Here is a 26,813-nt window from a genome sequence, read left to right as displayed (position 1 = left end):
GGGCAGCAGGGATGGGCTGAGGCAGGAGGAGTAAAGGGGCTGCAAGGGGTGCACTCCATGGGGTACCCCACTTCAGTCAGACCAGAGGAGGAGGCAGAGGCTGCTGGGTGCTGGCACACCAGGAGCCTGCTGGATCACAAACTACTGCTGCACTGCAGGGGGAGCAGCTGAGGGGCTGCCTGCAGATTGAGGGGATGCTCCTGTGCTGGGGCTGGGGAAAATACCTGCAGACGCAGGCCCCCAGTTCTTCAGGGAGTGCTCTGGGATGGGACAAGTGTCCCTGATAGGGGACTCACTTATACCAGACCAGGACTGCTCTCCTACCAGAAGTTTCTCCTTTGCTATATGAGAAGGGGTTTATTTTTACAAAAGTAAGCCTGTCCAGAGACTTAAAAATAGAAGGTCCTTTCCCAAAATTATCAACCTTATTATTCTAAACAACTGTATTGTTTAAGCAAACTGTTTGGGTTTCTGTTTCTGCTACCTGGGTTCAAGTACACTCAAGTTATCTTCTCCAGTTATTTTTGTTCTCTGCAGCCAGGAGGGACTGGCACACTGTGTTGTCAGATACCACTGGCACCCGTTCACACAGCTGTGTGGCTGGGAAGTTAAGGAAACTGCTAGCTAAAATAATGTCTACAACAAAACTGTGAACAAGGGCCAGTGGCAAAGCTTCCCCTTCCCCTTGTCTGTCTGAAAGTCCTTGCAGGGGCTTTCGTGTCTGCTTTTCAGACACTCAAATTTCATTAAAATAAATTGTGAAAACCTTGTTTCCTCTTCCCCATGAGGAGGGGTTTGGGGGGCGTGGGGCAGGTAACAATGGCAGGAGGTGGCAGCACAGCGCATTCCTCACATTGGCAGGAGTGAGAGTGGCTCTGGTTTGCAATCCCCAACACAAGTGGGTTTGTTCAGATGTGAATTGCACCATTTTGGGGAGGGCAGAGCTGATGCTGAGGGGGACAGTGATTGTGTGTGAAGCCCCAAGAGCACCCCCAGCTCAGGGGTGCTGGGGTCCTGCTGGCTGTTGCAGATGCCAAGGACCACCCTCAGCAAGTACTGCTGAACACTGGGGACCTTGCACATCCCTGCCACGGCCCCAGCCCAATACTCTCTCTCCCCTGCCCACCATCCACTTCCCCTTCAAAAGAAGGGACTCACCAGCCCCAGGAGAAGCACCAGAAAGAGAAGAAAGGGCTGAGCAGGGCCCTGCTGACCGCCAGGGGAGGAACCTGCTCTCCCCAGGCATGGACACAAACCTTCCTTCCCATGGGAACAGCAGGTTTGGACATGTCCCTTGTGCTGCAGCCAGCCTTTCCCAGAGCCAGTTGCCAGACCCACAGACATTGCCACGGAACTACTGGGCAGAGATGAAGCTCCATCCAGCTCTTCTCCCTCACACAAGTCTTAGCAAAGGATATTTTTCTAGCAGGGATGTCAGAACCCTGGGCACAGGCTTGGACAGCGTGTTTCTTCAATACAGGTGAGTACTCCTCTAATTTGTCTGGCCTTCACTCTTTTGCCCTGGGAGGTTTTGCTTCCTGGCTGTTGCCCTGTGTCCCTGCCCCATCCATCCCAGCTCGTTGTCCCCTCAAGGCTCTCCAGCCCTCTGGCTCTCTGAGGTGCCTGTGCTGGGACTGGTCTCCAAAGGGACTCTTTGCAGAAGTGATTAAGGCACTTCTGGGACAAATCTTGTGCCTGTGCAAGGTTCCCCATCCAGGTGCATACTTTTGGCTGGGATATACCTGGTCACAAGCTGCTGTGTCTTCCTCTGCAGAGATGGCTCTCATGAGCTCCCATGCAGGGAGGGGGCAATGCTGCTGTGGGGTGTGGACAGGGAAGGCTCAGGCTGAGCTCTGAAATGTGACTGCCAAAGCTTCTTCCCTGCAGGGAGCAGCAATGAGGTGGGCTGGCACCCATGAGTGTCCTGCATGGCTCAGAGGGGGCCATGCAGGAGTCAGGACAAGGAGAAGTGCTGAGCATCAGTGCTGCACAACATCCCCCATCTCTCCTGCCACTTTGTTCTGTGACCCCCTGGGCTGCCAGATGTGATCTTGTCATTGAGCAGGATGGGAGGGTAATCCTTCTCATGTGATTTCTGCTGAGAAGGGGGGACCTTGTGATCTCTGCTGCAGGAGCCCAGCTGGATGATTTCCTTCATCCATCAGCCCAGTGTCCCTGGAGGATGTCCCCCCTCTCCATCATACAGTACAGCAACCTCGCTGGGGTGGGAGAGGCTGGGGCATGGCTGCCTCCTGCTGCACCAGGCTCTCTTCCTCAGCAAAGACACATGGCCAGATGCTGGGGCCACCTACTGCTGCTCTGAACTGGGGCTGCACTCACTTTTCAGCCCTGGAGGTGTTAGCACAGCCACGCCTGCTTTTTCCCTTCACTAGTCCAGGAGCACAGCATTTTGGGTTGCCTCCAGGGGCTTACAAGAGACAAGCACAACACTACAGGGCAGGGATTGGCATCAGTTTGGCTGCAGGTGCACAGCGAGAAGAGCTCTCTCCTTCACACAAAAATGATTTTGCAAGCTGAAACTCTGCAGGCAAGATCAGGAAGAGGAAACGTGCATGGCTCAGGCTACCAGCACCCATCAGCAGAATTCAGCCACAGCCAGGGGTAGTGATATGACACCATTTAACCTCCTTGCTTGCTCGCCTGGGTTGCTGGTTGTGAAGGAGACAAAGATCTCCCCTGGCAAAACAGCCCAGTCTGGGAATTGCCTACACCCCAGCTGCCTGATGTACTTTCTACAGCATGAATCACAGAGGAATGGTATCTGCAAGCAAAGCCCTGCTTATGCATTTAGTCAAGCAGAATCCACAAAGCTGCTTGTAGCAGAATCATCTGTGACTCCACAGCATAGTGCCATTAATAGCAAGGTTTGGTCTGGGTCAAACAAAAGCAGAGCAGACTTAATAGGAGAGGAAATGAGATGGATGCGCTCGGCTGGCCTCTCCCCCATGCTCCTGCTGTAATTATGGCCTGGTGCTGTTCAGCTCCCTCATTCACAAGTCTCATCACCGGGACTGCATTTCTGAGGGCCAAGGTGTAAAAGCCACACACAGATATGTTGTGGCCCCAAGCAAACCAGCAGCAGCAGCACAAAGGGAGCAGTGGCAGGGAACCTCAGCTCGTCACTGCCAGGAGCTGGATGTGTGGCCTGGGATGTGGAAAGGAAAGGAAGGAAGGGTTGGGCTGAAGGAACAGCACCAGGACCGCTATCTGCAGAGAAAGCTGGAGATACCTGATTATGGGTTTGGTTTGTCAGCATGGCCAAGTGCAGATGGGGCTGGTAGAAAGTCCCAGCTGTAGGGCTGGCCCCAGTGATGCAGCTCAGGAGGGGGCTTCAGAGGCACACGGGGGCTGGCACATGGGCACAGGGGGGTGGATGTGCCCAGCATCCACCCTCTGGGCTCATCTGCTCCAGTGATCTGCTTTTGTGCTCAGGCTGAAAATGAAGACGACATCCTGTTTTCCTGACCTACAGAGAAAGGGCAGCCCTGGAGGGCATTCCTGTGGCTGGATGGGATAAGAAGCTTTTCCCACTGGGATCAGACTAAGCAAGGGTGTAGCCACCCTGGCCTGAGCTCTCCAGTGAGCAGAGGCAGCACTGTGCATTGCAGTGAGACAGGCTCACTGCTGGTGGCTGAAGTGATACAGCAGCTAGCAGGGTGCCCAGGACAAATAAACCCTCCCCAGCCCACCCTGTCCTCCCTCAGGAGGAGGACTCCCCCTCACGCTCCTGCTCTCTGGGGGAGCAGGTGCCGCAGTGCTCGGTGTGACCCTGTGAAAGCCTCTCCAGACATCCTTAATCACATTCCTCTGGAACAGGGACACATCTGGTACAAACAGGATCCTGTCCCCAAGGAGCTCGGGCTAATTCCTGTCATAGAGCCTCAGAGCAGCCCCGGGCAGGGAGAGCTTCGGCAGAGCTTTGATCACCACCACTGTCACTTTGCAGGGGACGGGGCTGCAGCAGAGATCCACAGCTTCATCAGCTGAGCTCGAGCAGCCCAAGCCTGGGCTGGCCTGGCCAGACTGACCAAGTCTGGGAATGGGAGAAGGGAGGACCTGGCCTTTTCAAGTGTTGATTTATAAGCTGATTTCAATTAATTGTGAAACTAGAACAAGGAAAGAGCCAGAACTGTGGGATCAGTTTGCACTCTACTGCATGTTCTGTGTGTCCCCTTCCTCTTGCATGCATGCAGTCTGTGTTAGGAGAGTGCTTCTGCATCAGGGTCTGGCAATGGGTGGCATGCTTGATTTTTGGCTGCTGTTCTCAGTAGTTCTCCATTTTTGGTGAACACATTCCTGGCTGTCCTGTGCTTTGGGCAAGGTGGGATTTGGTTGCCTCAGCAAAGTAGCAGGGCTTGGCAGGGGGGGTGGTGATGGTGGCAATGCACAGCAGAGCACAGTGCCCTCCTTCTGCATCTCTGCCTCCCTATGCCTTTGTCATGTCCAAGGTATCCTTCCTCTGCTGCTGACTCTCCCAAATGAGATCATCCCAGGGATGACAGTGGAGGAAATCAGTCCTCCACCCTGTGAGCACAGCTCTGATGAGCCATTGAGGACCTGCAGCCAAGGTGTCACAGCTTGTCCCTTCACAGATGATGGGAGAGCAATTCTGTCAGATTCTTCCCACCCACAGCGGGGCATGCGGGCCTGCCTGCCTCCCAGGAATGTGCCAGACCCGTGGCAGAAGAGGAAATTAAGATATTGTCTGGAGTCCAGGAGGAATTCCTGCCTCAGCTTGTTCCTGCCAGTCCTCTGCCGACCTTCCCTCGGCATGGACAGCCCAGCAGGAAGCTGACTCACTGTCTGCCGCTGCCACGCTGGGCTGGGTGCGGGGCCCTGCTGCCTGCAGCACCAGAGGGCTGCTCCTTTCAGGGATGCAGGGATGGCTCACTGCTCAGACCCACCGGCACCTGCCTGCCCTGGCTGTCCTGTCCCAGAGCCCAGCACGCTGCTGACCGGCAGAGGAGAACAGCCATGGCATCCTGGTTCTTGTGCTGTGTGCAGCTGGGCTGAGAGGAGGGTTGGGAGCTCTTTGGGTTGCTGACATTGCTGCCAAACTCACAGTCAGCACTACTGTGCCAGGTTTGGGGAAGGAGGCAGCCCCGAGGTTGGGGAGGAGTGGGGGGCTGATGGGCTGGAGAGAGGTCCTGGGCTTTTCCTGCACAGTGGGGCTCATGTGATGGTGAGTCAGGAATCACCTGCTTATCAAAGCGCTGTGAAGAAGTAGATGGTCACAGCCACCCCTTCCCAGGAGCAGCACCTAAAGCCAGCCAGGAAACAGAGATTGCAGTTTCCAAGTGGGCTGTACAAATGCAGGACTAGTGCTTTAATCCTGTAACAGAAAGGAACAAATTTCAGGTGTATGTTTCTTGTCAAGATTCTTGCCAGCTTTTCTCCTAGGCTGATAGGTTACAGGGTTTACAGCATCAGTCACTGATGCTCCATTTGGGGAATCCAGTGTTTATTGACTGAAGAGTTAGGAAGATACTTTGTTCTAAGGACTGGGTCAAGGCATCTTCTACTTCCCTCTTGGAAAGTGTCAGTCAACAATAGTGTAAATGCTAAAAACCTTGCTCTTTTGAAAGGTTGTATCCTTCCCTTATACCCTGCATGACAGGAACCATGGCCAGAATTTCTCCAGAGAAGTCTGGGAGGGGATGTCTGGTGGTGGAGACTGCTGGCTGTCAGGCAGATAGAGGAGACAGAAGTGTGCTCCTCAACTTTCCTGTGGTTGTGAGGAGCTCCACGGCCCCCTGGTGACCAGCCACAACTGAGAAGCTTAACAGCCAAAATTGTCTGCAGAAACAGCATCAGCAGGAATCCTCTCTCCTGTGAGGAGAAAGCTGGCTGTGGCAGAAACAGCCTGGCAACAAATGTGTGGCTGTAAGGAGGACTGTCAAGGACACTGTGAGTAGATCTACCCCTTTCTCTGACACAGCAATTAGCCTTGCAGATTGAAGTATTAGATATGAGATAAGGACTGCAGTTGGACTTCTGGTACTGTCTTGCATGGTGCTTTCATAAGACAGGGAAAATGGTGTAGACTCAACTAATCCAGCACAAGTACAAAAGAGCCTGGATAGTCATGCTCAGGATAGCTCTCAGTAACTGGGTATCAGAATGGAAAGACACATTGACAGTGACTCATATATGAGGAAACTACCAAAGACCCAGAGTGAAGGTGGAAGAGTGGTGGGGGTGGTCATCACAGGTTAGACAGTGGCTTCGTGTGACTGTCCAGTGGCAGATGTCGAACAAGATACTGACAATCTACCTCAGAACCCTCTCTGTGTTTTAAGCAGTTTAAAACCCTCCCATTATTGACTAAAATAATAATAATAATAATAAGTTAAAAAACCCTTCCCCTACACCCCTCCATTAGATTTCCTGTCTTTCAGAATAAAGAAATAATTTTTGATGGAAAGAAACACCTTCACAGAGCACTCGGGAATTATGATCTGGCCACACTTCTATCTGTGATCAAGTTCTATCTTTGAACTATGATCTGGAGAATCTTTGCCCAGAGTATTGCTCTTTGCCACCTGATTCAGATCCCAGAGACATCATTTCGAAGCTGTTATCAGGATTCCTGTTAACGGTCTCCCTCCCTCCCATCACGCTACGATGGTCTGCTGAAGGAACCCCAAACCCGAAAGGTGAATTCTGGGTGACACCACTTGCCCTTACACAGGTCCGCCCTTGGCTCCTGTGGCAGTGTACAGCAGTGGTCCCCGTCCCCGCCGCGTGCCCGTGGCTGGCACCGGCCGCTCGGGCCTCCCCCACCCCAGCCCTTCTCCGCACGCTCCTCTCGGGATGCGCGCTCCTTCCTCGCCCCTCTCACGCCGCTCCTAAGCGCTCCGGCACCGGCACGGCCCCGCCGCCGCCGCAGGAGCCGCGCTGCCCGGGCGGGCGGAGCGGGGCGGAGCGGGCGGCCCGGCCGCTCCCGCTGCCCGCGGCCGGCGAGGCGGGGCCAGCGCGGCGCGGGGCCGGCACGCCGTGCCCGCCCGGCCCGGCGGTGCGGCGCTGCGCTGCGAGCCGGCGGCTGCGCTTCCGCGGGCGGCTCCGCCGATGGACGCCTCTCTGCGCCAGGTGGGCAGCGGCGGGACGGGCACGGCGGCGGGGCTCGCCGCTGCTCGGGGCTGGGAGAGGCGGGGGCCAGGCGGAGGCCGGCAGGGTTGGGTCTCAGGGCGAGACGGGCATCGGGGTGCCGTGCCCCGGGGCCGTGGGACGCTGCGCTCCCCGCGGGCCGCGCCGCGCCCCCGCTGCCCCCTCGCCGAGACGGTCCGGGTTGCACTTTCTCTGGAGCGATGGGATGCGGAGGGTTTTGGGTTTTGTCCCCGAGCGATCCCCAGCCCGGCGCGGCATCGCGCAACCCGTGCCAGGGGGATGAAGGGAGCCCGACCGATGTGCGGTGCCGGCAATGCCGACCGGGGGCTGCCTGCGGGAGGAGAGGGTTTGTCGCATGATAGTCATGGCTGCCCAGTGCCGGCTCCTTAATCCTCTGGAACGACTTCAGGGTCCGGAGCCTGCTCGTGCCCGCGTGTGTGTCACAGAGCCGCTGGCCTCCGGCGCCCCGGGCCGGGGAGCAGGCGGGCGGCGGGAGTGCCCTGCCCTTCGGTGCCGCTGCCCAGTCACCGTCACGCCGGCGGGCAGAGCGGTGCCCGAGGCCGGACCCGTACCTGTTGGCCGCGGGCTCTGGTCCCGCCTGCCCACCCTCCGCGGTGAGCACACGGCCGTGCTGCCACGGGGAGCGAGCGACCGAGTGCGCGGGGCCAGGTGCCGGGCACAGCCCAGACGCTCCTAAATTCTCTGAGCCGTTTTTCGTGCCTGAGCAAACACAGGTCTCCAGCCCGGCCTGGTGATGCCTTTGGTTGTGAGGGGCAGGTGGGTGCAAAGCCAGGGCAGCCCATTCTGGACCCATGGGTGCCAGTGGGTGCCCGTGGCATTGGCAGTGGGCACGGCAGACACTGTGGGGTGACGGGGCCTTCTCGAGGTCTGAAATCCTCCTGTTTGGGGCATGACACATCTGCCCCCTCCAGCCCCCAGATGGTTTCCAGGCCATTAACCCCGGTGTCTGGCCTTGCGCGTCACGGGTGCGGAGGGGGAGCCAGCAGCGCTCTGGACAGCCCCTGGTCGCTGGGCTGGAGCAGCTGATGGGCTCGGGCCTGCCCCCTCCCTGGCGAAGCGCTTTCTTTATCAGAGCAGATGTTTTCCCAGATCTGGCCCCAGAGAGGAAGGAGTGGCTGCCCCCGGGCTGTGCGGCTGGGGCTGCCCCGCAGCATGCGGCATCCATCGCCCAGCATCCTTCAGCCATTAACTGATTAACCTGCTGCTCCTGGAAGTCTGGGCCGCCTGTATCTAATCAGATGAAGGCCAGAGTTTCCCAAAGGGCCATTTCACCACAGCCTTTATGCCCACCCCTCTGTCAGGAGGAGCCTCCTGGCCTCTTGCAATGGGAGTAGCCACGGAGGAGCCTGAAGGAACTGATGGGAATGGGAGGCTGGAAAGGGGATGCCCAGAGGTGCACGCCTCAGCAGGTAGCACCCATCAGCCCCACCTGTCCAAGCCCGATTCTGCCATTATCTGAAGAAACAGGGATTTCCAGGGAAAGGCTGAGGGGCTGTCCTGGAGCCAGAGTCTCTCTAAGAGTCACACATCTCTTGTAAATCAGACTTAAATCCTGGTGAAGCAACGTAGGCAAGGCTGGAGAACTAGGGTGAGTGTGTGCAGGAAAGCATCAGACTTTGCATTGCAGGAAAGGCAGTGGGGGTGGGAGGGAGGGAATGTGACTTCTCCAAAGCCGGAATGTTTGGCATTTGCTGCACCCCAGCCACTCTTCCTCCTTCTCCATGGGGGTTCTTGGTGGGAGGGAAAGCCTGAGTAGAAGGGAGTTGCTTCACTTCTTTCTGCAGCAGCAGAATACGAGCTTGTCCCAGGGGATGCATGTCATGTCTTATTGAATAGTTTAAACCCCAGTGTGCTCTTGGTCTTGCCTTAGCAGGCTCCCATGCTGTGCTTGCAGCATTTAGATTATCACACTCAGCTATGTGAACAGTATCTGGGATTAGGTGGGGATGCCATGGGTCTTCATAGCTCCTTTAGTTCCCCCTTTGGCATGCTGGAGACCAAAATGGCTTTGTGGAGGGTTCAACCCACTTGCCATCCTGGTTCTGCCAAGGGAGTTTTGGCCAGTTGTGCCAGCAAGACCCTGTGGAAGGGTTTCCCATATGCTGTGCCCTCCTCTGCTTGCAGACCCCAGGGACAGCGAGCTGCTGGGGAGTGTGCTGCTGCTGCTCTTCTCCCACAATGTCCCAAGCAGGCCAGATTAGAAAACCCTCATCCCCAGTGAGTGGTACAGCACAAAGATGTGTGTGTGCCTCTGCCATCGGAGCTCTGCTGTGCAGCATGGCTCAGAGGTGTGATGGATGAGGCCTTTGCTCCAGCAGGGTGTGAGTGGAGGAGCAGAGTGTGTGTCCTCTCCCTGCTTGGCTGCTGCAGTGAGTCCTGTGCCCAGGCAGGGAGGAGGGGCCCTGGAGGCCAGGCTGTGGCATGGTGACAGATGATGGTTTGGTTTCCCTGTGTCTGGAGTGTGGGCAGGATGTGGGGTTGACACAGAGGATGTGACTCGCTCTCCAATTCCCCCCTAAGGAGCAAGAATGTCATGGACAGGGTTAAAGGAGACACTTCTCCCATCCTGTCCTTCTGCACTCCAGTTGGAGTGACCAGTTAGCATGGTCCCATAGTCAGTCAGCACCGAGGAGCAGCATCCAGTGGAGTCACAGATGCTGCTCTCCTTCTCATGCACCACTGGCCTAGAAATCCTGGCATTTTAAGTGTTAAACAGTTTTCCTCATTGCTCTTGTGGTGAAATCCAAAGCTTTTCATCTGTGTTGTAAAATAAATCCCCTGAAATTCTTAAGCTTTCTGACATGGGGAGAGAAAGGCGGGGTAATTCTGTGTTCATTTCCTGCATGGCTGTGGTGATTGGATTGTCCTCTCTACAGTTGTCATGGTCTGCACTTACTATTCCCCATGTTCCCCATCCTTCCCTGGCCACAGCCCTTCTCTTCTTTGTGGCCTGGGACATCTGCCATGGAGATAGGGAGATTCCATCTCTCCCGGGAATACATGCAGATCAGGGAGGAGCCTCAGAGTCATGGCTGTGAAGGAGTACTGAGGCTGCTGGAGCTGCCACCATGCATGCACCTGAGCTGCTTTCTTGGCCACACATTGAGGTGGGGAGCAAGTATCTCTTCCAGGTTTCTTTTGCTCTGGCAGCTTTGCCCTGACTTCTGACTACCTCATGCAAGTGGAAAGTGCCTGACTGCTCCACAAAGCCATCAGGGAGTTTACAGAGTGCGCCCCTTTACTGCCCACAAGACACTCAACTGAATTTGCTGTGCTTTGGGTATCTAATGGCATGAAGTCATGTGCATAAACATCTTCAGGCAGGTGGGGAACATGGGTAAGGAGAACAACTGAAAAGACTTGACTGTGAATGAACCTTTGCACTGTGGAGCCTGCCTGAATCATGGGTGCAGCAGGCACAGGACTGGTCTGATTTTTAGTTGCACATGCAGTTCTCACCAGCTTTGGGCTCTCTGTTGAAGCTGCTTGGATGCATCATCCAGAGACCTGTGTCCCCAGGGAGCCCGGGTTATGCTGGGTGAGAAGGGTTTGTACATGGCTGGATTAGGGTTCCTCAATAGCTTGGTTTGCCCTTCCCATGCTCCCTGCAGTTGGGAGAACAAGGAGCTCCTGTGAGAGAGGAACATGGCCAGATGTCCAGGAGAATCTATCTAGAGACTCTTGTCTGAAATGAGGGAAATGGTTCAGCTGATGTGGATGATGCTGACCATGAGTGATGGGCTGTCTTTACAGATAACAGTAGGCTGCCCATGTGTTAATAACTATTGTCTCAGGAAAATGCCATCTTGGAAAGAAAAGGTACTAGAACATCATCTTCTTTAGCAGTGAGGCTGCTCTTTGAAGGAGTATTCTGGCCAAGCCTCTCTCCACCTCTCAGGAACTTGTGCTTTGCCAGCTTCCCCTGACAACCTCCTCTCAGTCTACTGAGAATATTGTGACCTCCCAGAAAGAGGACCCATAAGGATTAAGAAGAGACAAAGAAATGCTGACTGTTACATCCATCTTGTGTATGTGATGCTCTCTGTATCAATACCACACAGAGCAACCCCTCTCTGTTTAATTAGCCTGTATAGTGCAGCTGCAGAGAAGTACCACTATCCTTGAAGATATCCATGCAGCTACACGGAATCCTCCATCCAAGCTGTGTCTCCCCTAAACCATTCAGAGTGATAAAGAGGCAGACATAGGACAAAAGGGTTTGACTGCCCTGTTTTGGAGCAGCAATTGCAAGGAAGAAAGCTCTTGTGCCAAAGGTGACACGGAGAAGTGTCTGGCGGAAGAGAGGGAGTGCTGCTAGCTCCCTCCTTAGGGCATTCATCTGGAGCCAGGCTGCGTGAGCTGTGACCTTGTCAGATCCCATCAGCAGCAAGAGGGTGGGCTGGCACAGGCTCTCGCTGAGAGCCCCACATGAAGGGAAGCCAGGTTGCCCTGGGCCAGCATGCAGCTGCCCCATTGTGGCCTCCAAAACCACCTTGTTCTGCTCTGGTTTCACTTCTTACATTTAACATAATGATCACAAACGTTTTGCAATTTCTTTTTCCCATTTTGCTGTAAGGAGAATATGTGAACTATCTAAATGTGATTATTAAGACTGAAACTTGTGAGAGTCTGGATTTCCTGGTTGTCTTTCAGTTACCTTAAACTCTGCAGTTCTGCCTCCTCGTTTCCATCTGAGATCACCCACAGTTCAGCAGTGCTGTAGAGCCAAGTCTCTGGAAAAGCACCTATGGAGGTCCTGTTATGCACCACTTGGTGCAGTGCCCTGAGAGGTCCTGTCATACAAGTGCAATAATTATCATAGCAACTGAACTGGTGGTGGGGCCTCTCACCGATCCAGTCATCAGTCTATTTGAAGGTGGAAATTAGGGTTAGGATGATGGGGGGTGTATTAGTGCCGTTTATTCCTGTTACTTGCATCTTGAGCCAATGATGAAGATTTGGCTGAATCACACTTTCTAGAAGAGCTTCTTATTTCTGGAGGATCCCTTGCTTTTTGCAGTTTCTTCAAGTGGTTACACAACCTTGTTTTAAAATAAATCCTGCTTCATTTCTAAAGTGTCTGGCAGATCCATCCGTTTTCGGGTCCTACTTGTCTTCTGCTTCATGACAGTCGCTTTGTCCCAGATAACTTCTGTGTCTGCAAAAAATTATTTTCTGGCATGGGTTGCCTCTGGGTTGCTGGCAAAGGTGAGCCAGCAGGTAGCAGAGAGGGGTCTCAGTGCTACTGTCTGTCGTGTCCTCTCAGTAGGGTTAAGTCACTTGAGGATGCAGGGGCAGAGATGAGGTTTGCAGCCCATGCTGGGCCACATGCTGCTCTAATCCCCCCACTATCACTGTCTGGGCTAGATAGGTCAGCCTAGCTCTGGCAAATCTACATAATGACATTAACATCTTCACAAATACTTTTGCACTACAAGGGATCTTTCTGAATAGCAAAAATGACTGAGCCTTTTATGTTGTTTCTGGAAGACTTCTTTCTCACACCTCAAAGCATAAGTAAGCAGTAAACTTCCTTACTCCTGTTTATACATCCCAGACATGCATCAACTCTTGTTGCAACCAAATGTCCTGGGAGTTTCTGCTCAGCAATTTGCAATCCTCTTTGGGTCTGTGACTTTCCAGAAGACATTCCTCTGTTTGAAGTACTCCTTGCATTCCTTCTCTCCTGATGATGACCTTTCAGTTTGGCTGTACTTTAATCCTGTTTTGTTCTAACAGGGGGCTGTGGAATCCACACTGCTCTGATGGTCACATCCTTGTGGGTACTTACTTATCTACCAGATGTTGGCATGTGTATTGTCAGTATTACTTTAGATTTTAGGTCCTTGATGAGAATACAAAATAGTATTGACCCTGTTGCTGCAGACATTTGTTGGAAACTCCCTCAATTTGTAGTGAATTTCCTCATCCATAACAACAGTTTTGAGATCCCTTTGCTGCTGCTTGCTCTTCAAGAGCTGACTTTTAGTGAAAAACTGTGTTCTACATGGCAATGCCATGAGAGTCAGTCATGGTCCTATTTATCTCATGTGCTTGGATGCAGAGGAAGAAGAAGCCTTTTTGACTAGACTTCTTTCTCCATGTTAACTGGCACTGGGCAACAGTTAGAGTATCCTTAAGATGGAACAGCAGAGAGCAAAACCTCCGTGTTTTCCCTGGGGTTCTCAGACTAAGCAACCCATGGTTGCTAGGGATAATCCTGCTTTGACTGCTATTTAGACTCTGACTCTTTCAATTTCTTGGAATTTCCTCAGCATTACCAGACTTATAAAAAACTAATATCAACTGTTGAGAAACTTTATTGGACAGATCTCTGGGAACTCTTGGACCTGTTGATTTTTAAAATGTTTTATTGCCTTTCCATTTACTGAAAGCACTTCAGCACCACAATGTGATGCAAGATGGGTGCCTTCCAGGGATGTTTGTTAGAAACTTCTGTATGTCTCCATCATCACAGCACCAAGCCTGCCAGAGTTCAGAAAGTGTTTGGACAATACTCTGGAGCACATGGTGTGACTCTTGGGGATGGTCCTGTGCAGGGCCAGGAGTTGGACTTGATAATCTTTGCAGGCTCCCTCCAACTCAGCTTATTCTGTGATTCTGTGATAACTCACAGTGCTGCCATCCATGTCTAGTAGTTGGATGCTGCTACTAGCACGTCTTTGTACCCAGTGATTTCAGAAAATAGAAACAAAGATTCTTTTGTCTTTCCTGTCTCCCAGCTTCTTTCTTACATGGGTTGATCACCCCATTTTTCCCTACTTCCACTCTTATTTCAGATTGACTGGCGGTGCATCCCAGCTCAGGGCACTCCCCTTGCTTTCTGGGTGGTATTTGAATGAAGGATGCTGAGGATGAGCAAACACCAGGAAAATGTCTCACATGAAGAGTTTAAAAAACCTGAGATTACTTTATTGGTGAAATGACAAATAGGGGGAGACATGGCAAAAGAGCAGAAAATAATGGATGAGACAGAGAAGGTGGATTGAATTCCTCTGTGCCTCTACCTCTGACTGCAAGAAAAAGGGATTTTCTGCTTCACAGTGATGAGACTGGTTTAAAAGCGTACGTTTCTGTAAAATGTGTGAGTTAGATGGTAGAACTCCACAGGGTAGGGAAAGTTAAGGATGTGGCAAGATGCAAAAAGATACTGGACGTAATCCCAAATTATGCATAATAAACATTGCAGAACAAATAGTTTCAGGGCTCTTGTCTGAGATTTTTACAAAAGATGTGGCACTGGGGCTGCTCAGTGGCAGACCACTGCATCCTTGTGGCTTCCTGAGATCTGAGCTCTATTCTGTGGACCTCGAAGAGTTCTCAACTGTCCATCAGCCCAGCCTCACCCTTGGAGCCATTGGCTGAATTTGAAGGAGGGAGGGAACTGCAAGGAAGCTGCCTCACTGTATATTTGGTGGCAAGTGGGAGAGGCTTCTTTGAGAAGCACTGCCCAAGTTGAGAGCAGGACAGGAATACCTTTTACTTGCTCAGTTTTGAGCTGCAAGCTGCTCAGGGGAAGTTTTGCTAGGGCCAGGCTGGGCTTTAGCAGATGCCAGGTTACCTCCTTTCAGGGCTACAGAAGAGATGTAGGAAAGCCAGTGTTGCTGTGATGTGACAGGGAATACACATCTGTAGATACCCATGTGATCAATGTGCTTGGGGAACAGCTCATTTTAATTCAGTTCCTAATTGAAGTTTTAGGCAGGGAAGAGCTTGTAATGAAGGCATGGAAATGGTGTTTACTTCTATGAAGATAATGAAATTCAGTATGCATTTTCAAGACTGGTGAGAATTTCTCAGGTGGTTGCAAACTGTAGAACTATTCATCTTAGAAGGAGAGTGACTCCACTGCCCATGGTGGAATTGCAGGGGTCAGCTCGTATTAAATTGAGCTTGGAGAGAGTTACAGTGAAGTCTGGAAGGATTCACACCTGCCTCCTTTCTGTGCACCTTGTGCTCATGGCAAAGGGCAGCTCTGAAGTATGTGAAAAACAGCTGGGGGCTCGTTCCTCCCTTCCCATGACAAGCAGTTCATGTGGTTCCTGAAGTGTGTAGCTGCTTCTTTGAGAAGATTAAGAATTACCTCCATGAACCAGGCATTTCCTGGGAAATATTTGGAGGTGTTCTGGAGAGCGAGAAGAGAAGCTGTGCAGCAGCCAAACTGGGGGAGGAGACAGGAACAGAACAGATGGGAGGGGGAGGCAAAAGGGGAGTGGGAAGCAGTGCATATACATCAGTGACCAGAAGTGACAAACTCCTAGTGCTCTTAGATTATTTAAAAAGCACAAACCTTTTCCTGATACTGCTATTCTGCAAAGCTGCTGGCAGACTGAGGGCTCTGCTCCTTAATTAGTGAGGAACGGTGCTGCTAATTGGCAGAACCAGAATGAGTCGTGGGCTCAGCCTAGGCTGCAGCTTTGGAGTAGCAGGATCCGTGGCTGCAGTTTGTGCCCAGCTCTGAGCCCTGCTGGCTTGCAGGGGCTGCCTGAGCTCAGTGAGCTGCTGTGTGGGAATTGTGAGACCAGACAGGTACAATCCAGTCCCTTTTTGCTCTGCAGTGTGTCTTCCTCATGCCTGATGAGAAGTAGACTTTTGTTTCTGTTATCCCTACTGCTGTTGCAGGTGTTTTCCCTCTTGCCAGCTGCTCCATGTTGGCTGCTGCCAACTCAGCTGTCTCTTCTGTCACTCTTACCTGTGATTTCTGGGCTGCTCCTCCCTTCCAGCAGCTGGTCCTGGTTTTGCTGATCGGATACAGCCCATGGCTTCATTTCAGCCTGCCATCACAAAAACAGCAAAGTTGCATTCCTTACCATATGGGTCTAGGCTGCCAGGGACTCCCCTCCCCACCAATCCTACATCCATTAGCTAAGGCTCTTTACATTTGTCCTATCACTTATTCATGATCACCCAGATCAATCTCTTGGAAAGTGCATTTATTGAAACCTGATTCCAGCTTTGTCTGAATTGCAAGGGCCTTTCTAGCCCAGTCTCTGCCTCGTGGTTTGCAACCACAGAACCCACTGAGGCTGGGAAGAGAGCTGGCTCAGCACTATGCTGCTAGCAGAGCCTTTCCTAAGCCTAGGGGCATGTGGATCCATTGCCAGGAGAAACACAAGGCTTGGATGCCCAATACCCACTGAATAGCCTCAGTGTGCTGGGAGGACAAAGGTGAGTTATGTATGTAGTACTTGTAGTTGAAAACTTGTTGCACCCACAGAGGTTTTTGTCTCAGATTCTCAGTGCAGGGGTGTACATTTTTGAGACATCCCTGCCCTTTGCAGAATGGCTGATTTGGTACAATTACCTAAATCAAGGAAGGCACTGCAAGAACCTCTTGTAGTATTGTGTTTGTAGGTTGGAGGCTGAGACAGTCAAGTTTAAATACAAAGAAAACATTAAAAACATCCTGTACTGGAAAAAGCAGACAATTGTGTGTTCCTTTCACACACTCAAACAAAACCAATTTTCCTCTCTGAATAACCCCTGGAAATTTGATGCAGCCATCCTGGTGTAGCCCCTCCTGAGCATGTTACTCCTGGCAGTTGTGTAGGTTTGTGCACAGGGAGGAATGGGATGTCTAAGTACAGTCAGAGAGAGGCAGCCCTGCTGTGTCCTGAAGTTCAGCTGGGGCAGCTCATTCTTGCTTGTGCCTGGGAAGAAGCAGTTTATAAAAGACAGAGGACATCCTGGGAAAATGTGAAGATTCAAGGGTAGTCCAGAACACGGAGTAAGGAGAACAGAATAGGAAGACTTGTTTCTGCTGTGGAATACTTTCTCATGTCAATCCCCCAAGAATGGGTGTCCTGCTGGGCTGGGAGGCCCTGGAGAGGCCAAGGCACCTGCATGTGCAGAGTTTTGTTCTTGTGCTCTGGAGCTTACCTTGCTGCCTTCAACAGCTGATAACTGATGAGGATGCAGCTGCTGGCTACACGCTCTGCTTTAACGTGTGGATGCCTTGCTGCTGCAGTAAGGGCTGTGTGCTGCCTTTCTGCCTCTCTGCCCATTCCATGGGTGCAGCACACAAGATCTCCCTTATTCTTTCCCTGCTGACACACCACAGTGCATCTCCTGAGATGAGATATGGGCATGTGAGTGCAAGGGAGAACATCCGGTTTCAGTTACTCTAAAAAAAAAAAAAAGGCATATAAGGCCAAGAAATCTGCGGCTTCAATTGAATTTTGATATCATGAATAGCAGGAAATGTTATTTATTTCTGAGTCTAGGATCCAAAGTGCTATGTGTTATTTGGACTGAGAAATGACATCTTAGAGTTTGCTGTCCACAGTGGAAGGCATGATGGTGTGACCATGGGCCAGTACTGATCAAACACTGCTCTCTGTATGCAAGCAGCTTTATTTTCTAAATTACAGCCCCATGGTACAAGATCACTTTTCAGGATTGTGCTTTGCTGTGCACTTTGTGGCAAGGCAAGTTCATGGACAGAGGCCATAGGAATGAGGATGTTGGTCTTGGAGTTTGTTTAACATCTGAGTGACCTGCCCTTGATATAGGAACTGGTACATTACTGTTTTATTCTTCCTTTCAGTTCCTGCTCTTGTTCCCTTTTAAACCAAAGCAGTAGACCAACCTAATAAACTCCTAGTAAAAGAATAATTGGGTGGGGATGAGCTCATTATATAAGGGGCTTGAGTTAACGGTATGATCAGTATTCAGCCAGCTTTATTTGATGGAAAGTGGTTACACAAAATCATCACTGCTCTTCCTTCTCTGTCTTTTAAGATGTTCTCTTCAAATTGGTGATTGCTTGTTGCTTCATTTTGTTAAACTGTTTTGTCTGTGGGTGAGGGTGGACCTTCTGTATATCAGAATGAAAGCTGAAGGGTTTTTACTCTTTTCCTAGAAGAGCAGGGTTTTCCCATCATCTCTGGTGCTTGTGGGAGCTGGAGCCCCCAGAGCTGGCACATTGCTGCTGGGCACTGCTCACTCCTACTGACCTTGCTCCTCCTATGGAAGTTCAGCCTTGCTGCCTGGCAGGTTTTGGGTTTTCTGCTCAATTTAATATTTTCAACTGATCAATGAGCTGTGTGGCACTGGAGAGTGGAGTAAAGTGAGGGCAGTCTCTTTGGTGCCACCATCTGCTCCTGTACTTAGTCAAGGCTCCTTGGGGAATTTCATGTTTAGAAAAAAGGGCTGGTGGAAGGAGATGCACTAAAACAAACTCTGCTTTCAGGAAATGGGGCTATGGCTATGCTGGGCAGAAATTACAATAATTATTTGCTCTGTGGTTCCTTTTCTGGCTGTCTCAGCACAATATTCCTTTTGGAAATAGCATAAATGGGTGCAGTTACTCTGCTGTGCAGAGGCAATTGTTGTACAAACAGCTACAGCATCAGAGTAAACTGAAGTGAGTCATTCTGGGCAGCTGAAATATCACAGGGCCTGTGAGTTTCAGCATGTTGACTTCTATTCCTTAGCAGCACACAGAAGGACGTGCCATGAGCTTGTGTGATGTTGTACAAAAGGGCTATGTCTCCTTGGAGGAGTATTTGTTAATACTTCTGCACATGGGCTTCTGCTGGGAGAGGGGTCTGAGTCAGTCTGGACTTTTGGATAATTGAAGATAGGCAATGGCATCACTCAGCTATCTCCCCTTTTCCCTTCTAAGTGGTACCTATTCAATAGCAGTATTCCTGCCCATGGATTGTCTCTTCTGTGTCAGATGATCAGCTGGCTGTAGCTCCAAGCTGATTTCTGCGCTCAGGGAGGGGAAGGTCTGTGTAAGCTGGACCCCTGTGTCGGGAGCTGTGGTGGTGGCACGCTGCCATGCGCAGGGGTGCGTGCCGTGGCATCGGGGCACAGTGTGCATGGCGGGCTGCAGACTTGTCTTCTGATTAAACTGCGCTTGCCTCAGGCTCTCATCACTGCCATCCTGGGTTACTGGTGTCTGAAGGCATCGAAATGCACTGTTGGGGATGTTTACACTAAGTGTCTTTTAAAAGGCTTTCTTTCATCCCACTGTTTGGAGACACAACCTTCCTGTTTTCTGACTCTTTGCTTTCTACCACGGTGGTATATAGGAGTCTGATGAAAGTAGCAAAAAAATCTTTAAACACGTGTTGATGTTCATATGTTTATGCATACTAGTCAGAATGTGATTTGGGAAGTTGATGATTTCTCAACAGCAATGTCTTGCCCAAATGCCTCCGGACACTTTATTTCAAGCATCCAGAGTTTTGGAAAACCTAAGAGGATGTAACAAATCTTCCATATAGTTCCTCAAAATCTGTGTGTGATGTACTGTCCATACCAGCTCTCTGGGATCTCAAATGTCTAATGTAAAATTCCATTTTTTTCTATTGCTATTGTTCACTGGCCATGAGGATGATCTTTGCAGGCCATCCATGGGTTTAGGTGCTGATCAGATGCAATGGTGCTTTTAATTCACTTAGAGAGGAGAGATTAATCTGTTTGATGAGGAAACTCTAGACCAGAGCGCAGCAGTAAAGCTAGAATTATGTACACCTTTTTAATGTCATTAAACCCAGATCTTTTATTGGGAGGACTGGAGATTGGCCTATAGATGTATCTCCTACAGCAAGGAAAGTCCAGGGTACTAAAGTGTTTAGAGTGACTTAAGCAGTTTAAAAAAAACCCACCTAAACGAAAAACAAATCATTAAAAATAGAATTAGTGTTTCACATTTTGTATAATGTAATATAGAAACACTATTCAATTTCTTCAAACATATTAAGCCTACAAGCAAAGAGCTAATGGTGCTGATGGGATTAAGAGGGTAGGAAGGGCTTAAAGCTCACGATCAATAATTTAGGGGCATAAAAAAAATTAGGAAGAAAGTCTGTGAATCGATGAAAGGGAGAATGGCCCTAATGTTACTCAACAGTTGAACACTTTGGATTTTTCTCAATATTTATCTAAGCAGAGTTCATGTGATTTCTATAGGAAGGCATGGAAGTGATTAGTTTGCAATAACTGAAATGTGGTGTGACCTCATGCCTAGCTCTGTAATTGCAGGTCATGCTCGCCCTGATCTGCCTTCATGCTCCTGCTCTTTCCCTTGTTCCAGGTCCCACAGGCAGAAGAGGCCAATCCAGCAATCTTGTTTTCCCTACTGTTTTGGTAGGCAAGCTATGAGATCTACCTGTCCTGCAGATCCCTGCATGTGTTTTACCAGAAATCTGGGTTTGTGCTCAGGCTTGTCTTGAGAGACATGGAGAAGTTTAAAATGTTTAATGCATGTGAAACATCGTATATAAAACCAGACATAAACACCAGTGCATACATGCATCAGACGTACGGACCATCGTGTACACTTCGGTGTATATATACATCAGAAAAACACTCAGGTCATGTCATTTACCAAAGGAAACTCTTGCCAGAGTTTGCAAACAAAGCTCTGTGAAATCCTCTTAGCTGGTGATTTCTGGAAGCATTTTGACTTACAATGATGCGTGGGTGTGTTGTTTACATTGTAAACATGCTTTATTTATATTTTCTATTATTATCGTAGCATGACTTTTAATGACCAGCTATTTCACGTTTTAAAATATTTAGACAGTCAAACCAACTATTCTATGTGTTGGTATCTCTCCATTACACTTTCTGTAAAAATTGGTGTTTCCTAACTTTGGTTTCCGGTTTAATGAGCTTTGGTGAAGCTCATTAAAATTGCTTCTTCTTCCGCTCATGTAACATTTAGAAAAAACAAGCCAAATGTCTCTGAAAAATGTAAGTAGGACTTACTTAAATATTTTAAGCAACTGTAGCTTGGAAGTAGCCTCTGAATACTGCAGCTTCTCCCATCTTTCCTTGGGTGCAGATCTCACAGGCTCCAGTTCTTTCTAATGGGATGTCTTCTGGTTTTTTCAGGGTGCCAGGGTATGGCTGCAGGAGCAGGACCAGCTGCAGCCATGCACTGTTGGCTTGTGTGCCAATGGAAATGTTCTCTTCACCTCAGATTATGGCATGGTAAGTGAAGTTTGCATCAGTTTGTGCCCTGTGGACTTCTTGGTTTTGTGTGACCATCATGTTGAAATTTATCAATGGAAATGCTGCAATTCTCTCTGAAAAGTGACCTGGCTCTGTTATTCCAAAGATGTAACAAATGTTAAAAAGAGAATATTGTTCTTCTTGTTCTCTTCATTTCTCTGCCTGTCTCACTTTTCTTGGTTTCCCTTCTGCCATCTTTGAAGGAGTTGCATTAACAGCCTAACAAAATCATTATATTGGTTAAATGCTCCTGGAAGGAGGCTCCAATAACCAAGCAGCCCTTCCTGCCAAGATGTGCCACTGCAGGGCTACTTGTTCTCACCACCAGCTGCTTCAGCAGCTTTTGCTGTCAGCCCTTTGTGCCAGGGGCACGTGGCAGTGGGCTCCCTGTGCCAGTCAGTGTGTAAAGGCAGCAGAAGTGCTCAGGACAGCTCAGCAGGACAGCCAAGCTCCCCTGAGAGCAGAGCTCTCCAACAGTGATAAGAACAAGCTTCTTTCCTGCCTGATTTCCAGTCCTGTGCTCCTTGTGGTTCCCTGGTGCAGTACTCATGGAATAATATGGGTAGGAAGGGACCTCTGGGGATCATCCCAGTCCTCAGTGAGTCAGCTCGCCTGGCTCACCCTGGGAAAACTATCCACAGCCGTCGGGGAGGTTCTTGGTGAGTCAGACTGGTGCCTGGGCTGGGAGGAGGATGGGGAAATGGGCAGCGCTGTGCCCTCCAGCAGTGAGCAATTAGACCTGCTCAGCTGTTCTGGGCCCTGCAGGTGGCTGCTTTGTTACAGAAAAATGGACAGGTTTTCTTCAGCCTCTTACCTGGCAAACAAAGGAGGGCACCGGGGGAAGAGGATTTAGAGCTCTAAATTTGTGGAATTAGTGGTAGGACTGTCATGTTTTTCAGTCTTGCCTTGAAAGATTTGAAGTAATCATTCTTTTATAAAGAGCCTGATTTGTTTCTCAGAGCTGGAAATTCCCCTATCAAACACAGATTTTTAAAATCTGTTTGCTGTAGTCTCTTAGACCCCTTCTTGAGGAGTGGACTTGTTTTGGGAGTGCTGGATATCACTAACACGTTTTATGGCATCACAGGTAATGCAGCAGCCTCCAGAGGGACAAAAAATGGTGAATACTTCTGTGACTTTCCCAGCTCTGTCTCTTCTGACATGCTTCTGTGGCCCTGTAAAATCTTTCAAACCCACCTGGCACTCTGAAAGGACGCCAGAAATCCCACTTTAGAGCTGTCTCTGTGGGTGCACCCACCTCCAGCCAGTGCCCTGTATGCTGGAAAAGATGCTCAGGATAATGCTTGGTGGCTTACAGGTGTGGAAAAAAAAAAAAAAGCTAGGTTTGGGTTTTTTTTCTTCCATGAAACAAGAAACCACTAGGCTGGAGGAGCATGTGCTTTATGGCTGGTGGAGTAAAAGCTCATGGTGATCATTAAAGGGCTTTCTTTACTCAGTGCCACCCACAAGAGCTGTCCTGTGTGCTTCCCTCACCTGCCACATTCATTCTTCATACCCACAGGAGGGACTGGCAGTCCTGTCCCTGTTGGGAATCTGATAAATGTCTTCACTTTGGGTTGGGTGGGGCAGTTGATCCCTCTGATTTATAGGACCCCCCAAATCTAGTGTCCTCATGTTTGCTGTGGCCCAGCATCCCTGCAGCTCTGAGGTAAGAAGTCCAGTCATGCTTCAAAGCTTTTGTCATTTGTTTTCACTTCCTTCAAAACACCTCAAGCGGTAAATCCATCAGAAATGTGACTTCCTGGGAGGAAAGGAGGAGCTTTGCTTATGAAACACAAGATTGGAAACCATGATCCAGACAAAACAGCCAAATGCTTTATGGATAAATATAACTTGGATGCCAGGTGGGAGCTTTGCTTTTGTGCTCAGGATGGCACTAATGGATGGAACTGAGTTTGAAAAGGAATCATTTCTCCCTTGCTGAGCCCAGTGAGCAGCACTGGCAAGCCTCATCTTGGCTTGTTTGCTGCCCAGATTTTGCTTTATTCCTGACCATTGCAGGGCCTTGGAGAGAGTCATGGTCATTGCACCCTCACTTTGGGCTAAATCTGAGGCAAATTGAATTTATCACTGGTAAGAAAGTAGAAATCTTTGACTGTGAGGTGCCTGTTAGACTGGAAGCTGATTATTTTCCTTCCCGAAAATAAACATCTGCTTATTAACACCAATAACTTTGTGTTTTATATATTAGCTTGTTAAAAAATAGATATTCTGGGGGCAACTTTGCTGAGAGATCAGTTTGCCTGAGTTCCTACTTGCTTCAGGAAAAATCAGCTGTCATATTCAGCTCAGTAGTGCTGAACATCAGCCTGGCATTCCCTTCCTGGAACAGGATGGTGGGGGAGGATCTCTGAAATTGCTCCCCTGGCAGATTGCTGGAAGCATCCAGGTGTGAGCAGTGGGGTAACAAAAGCTTCCTTACTGGGACTCTGAGGGTGGAGCATCATCCTGTTTGTGTCTCAAACCTCTGAGCTCCTTGAAGAAAGTCACTTTGACAGTCTTGGGACATGTGTCTGTGTCCAGGAGCATGGATGATCCTTGCAGCCTGTTGGTGATACAGAGACTGGAAAAACTACCCTCTTCCCTGGAGGACAGAGAGCAAATGAATCTTCCAGTGCTAGGGAAGACCTGAAAACTCTCCCACATGTCACAAGTGTCTTTTAGAGGCACAGAGCCATCACCTCCCAAACCTCAGTGGGGCTGTAGGCCCCAGTCAAGTGGCTGAAGACAGGTATAACATGATTTTCTAAGCCCTAATAATAATTTACTTGTGTATTTAGGACCCCTGCTCCTCTTCAGGGTTCCATTTCCTCCCATGTTGTCTACAAGAACAAGGAAATGAGCTCTGACCCATCACTTTTTGTGCATGGCAGCCTCTGGGCACAAGTGCTGCCAGCTGCCTGATATCTTTTAGGACACTTGTCCACTCAGCTTTTTGTCTAAATGTTTTCTTAATGTTTCTCTTCTGGCCCAAATGGCTGCAAGTGCTGACAGAGCAGTAGTAAATGAATAAGTACCAGGCAGATATAAGGGAAAATCACATCATTCTGTTTTTTACTTGTCCTCTTCCAAATTTTATGTAAGTCAGTGGACAAGAGAGATCCAGGGTCATTTGCTGCCTCCTGGGTTGAATGTGCTGCACTGATTTTGTTCCTGACAGTCCAGTTCATGTTGTGCATCTGCAGCTTGTACTCTCTCCTGAATTTAATTGTCCCATTCTCCCTTTCCGCTCCCTCAGTTTTCTCGTGAAAGTGCCTGAGGTCTCTGCTCTAAAGAAGAAAAAGTGTTTTTCTTTTTTAGGGTCATGCTTGCAGAGTGGGGGATCCTTCTGCTGGCAGTCAGAGCTGTCTGACACCCAGGAGCAGAACTGGTGTGGAGAGGCCTGGAGAGAGCCTTTTTGCTGGGTTGGGCTTTGTTTTATACTGATCATGAACGTGAACTGTGTATTTTTGAAAGCCTCCTGGCTGGTGAAAGAAGTGGGCTGTGAAAGAAGGAGTCTGCCAGTGGAAGAGGCAGAGTAGTCCTTGCCACACAGTCGCAGGTGTGACTGGTCAGAAATGGGGTGAAGGCACCTGAGGGACTGAGCCAGCTTCTCCTGCCCAGCTCCCTCCCGGAACAGAGCTGCTCTTGTGGATGTGCATCGTGGTGATCTTGCAGGGGATGCTGTGCTGGGTTATTGCTGCCCTGCACTGCAGGTGCAGCTCAGAGCCCTGGAGGGTGAGCACCTGCAGCGTGCTGCAGCGGTGAGCGCCCTGCGAGGGACTGGCAGGGGTGGCTCGCTGGAGGGGGCTGGGTGACCTCATTCTGTCTGCAGCCTGCAGCTGCAGGGACAGCCTCTCCCCAGCAGAGACAGCAGCCCGAGCACTCCGAGGAGGTGGGCAGCAGAAACCACTTAGAGCAACCCTACAGATTAGAGCTGGTTCTCTATGGAGCCCGACAGTTTCTCCCTGGCACTCAGAAGGGCTGACAAGGAGGGATGGAAATGAGATAGAGACCAGAGCCCCAGGAGAGGAGGAAAAGCACAAGATTCTTTGGAGGGGTTACTGTGGAGCAATTTCCTTCTCCAGGATGCCTATATGAAGTCTCCCATCTGTCTCTCTTTGGGTCTTACCATCTAGCACAGCTTTGGATGCTGGGTGGGAGATGGCACATGGCTGAATCCAAGAGTGGGAAGCAACTGAAATAACTTGCGTGAAATGCCAGCATCGTGCCTGAGGAGGAGGAAAGGAGGGCTGGGATGTGCATGTGGTGGAGGGGAACAGTCACATAATCTCAGCTGTGTTGAAAGGAGGTGAAGGAGATGACCTGATAACTGAAGAGTGGGTTATTGAGGAGGAGAAAGCTCTAGCAGGAAGAAGGATGCAGCAATTGAAGCAAGATGAGTGCAACTGCACAGAGATGAGTATTTCCTAGAGCAGTGACAGAAGTTAATAGGTGTCACTGTACAAATATTTTGAAAGCTGTATCATACACATACGTGTCATCACACAGAGAGAATGTCACTACTTTATTTGGCTTCTCATACGCTTTGCTTTCCTTTGCTCTTGAGATGACAAACTCTTCCAGATGCTCTCTGGCTGCTGCTATGGAGAGTGCAGGGCCAAACTTGCAATGTGAATTAGCTTTTTCTTCTACTTGCCCACGGTCAGAGACATGATCTCACCTGTGTTTTTTGTGAAAGACTGTTCCTGGTCTCTTGGGAGCAGCTGCCATCATTATTCACAGTCATGAGTGCAGTGTGTAATACCTGTCTAGCCTGGCAGCTGGAGGCTGGTGCCCTGCTCCTGTTAAGGGGAAATTAAGTAACCTTGTGTTGATTTGTCCCCATCACTTGTGGAAGTGAGAGTTTTGCTGTGTAGCAAAGGAAGGGAGTATGCTGTATAGTTTCTGGCCAGAGGGCTCAAATATGTAGGAAAAGGAAGGGAAGGCTGACTGTAAAAGTAGGGAGCAGATCTGTGTCTTATTAATTTCTTTTTCCAGTGCCAAAATATAAAGGTGCACATTTCTGGTAGGAAATCAGACCATGTGCCCAGGTGTCATTGGCTTATTTATCCTGCTCCCCATTCTTCCAGGTGTTCCAGTACCCCAAGGCCACCCTGTCCAGAGAAAAGGTCTTACCCATGCACCAGACCAGCGTTGATGGGGTAGAAGACATGTCCATGCTGGGAGATCTGCATGAAGCTGCCATCCTGCTTAACCTTCACCAGCGCTACCAGCAGGGTAACATCTATGTAAGTGCTCTTCCTTTTGCCTTAATGGTTTTTTTGTTTAGCTTCAGGGCTGCCACTTTGCATGTGAAGTACTGATGTTATCCTTGTCTCTTGAGGATAGGAATTGGAGGGGATTTCCTGCCTTGCCAGTTCCATCATCCCTGTGAGATCCTACCCTTAACAGAGGGGCCTCTTTGCCTCTGTGGAGGAGCTTCCAAAACATGAATGTTCACCTCTGAGCTTTGTGGTAATTGCACAGCTCTGTATCCTCTGTGAACATCCATGTTTGGTGGGCTGTCACTCACATTCCCCAGGTTCCCCATTATGGATGTTCCATGGTTTGTAAGGCCAAGCAGGATGGAAGATGCAATGTACACAGGTGGTTGCTGAGTATCCCTCCTGACCCAACAGACAAAGACACTGCCTGAGAAAACTAGGAATACA

General features: G+C 49.9%; 1 protein-coding gene across 1 annotated transcript in view; it reads left to right on the top strand.

Annotated features, from left to right (window-relative positions):
- Nucleotides 1-6,985: 6,985 nt before the first annotated feature.
- LOC135308974 (unconventional myosin-X-like) overlaps nt 6,986-26,813 on the top strand; it is an 87,761-nt gene continuing 67,933 nt past the window's right edge. The window contains exons 1-3 of the mRNA XM_064434750.1: nt 6,986-7,110; nt 21,019-21,117; nt 26,232-26,390. Coding sequence (XP_064290820.1) covers nt 7,090-7,110; nt 21,019-21,117; nt 26,232-26,390 — 279 coding nt within the window. The 5' untranslated portion in view covers nt 6,986-7,089. The remainder of the gene's footprint in view (nt 7,111-21,018; nt 21,118-26,231; nt 26,391-26,813) is intronic.

Source organism: Passer domesticus, chromosome 10 (assembly GCF_036417665.1).
Source record: "Passer domesticus isolate bPasDom1 chromosome 10, bPasDom1.hap1, whole genome shotgun sequence".
Taxonomy (NCBI): Eukaryota; Metazoa; Chordata; class Aves; order Passeriformes; family Passeridae; genus Passer; species Passer domesticus.
This window is presented reverse-complemented; position numbering and strand designations above follow the sequence as displayed.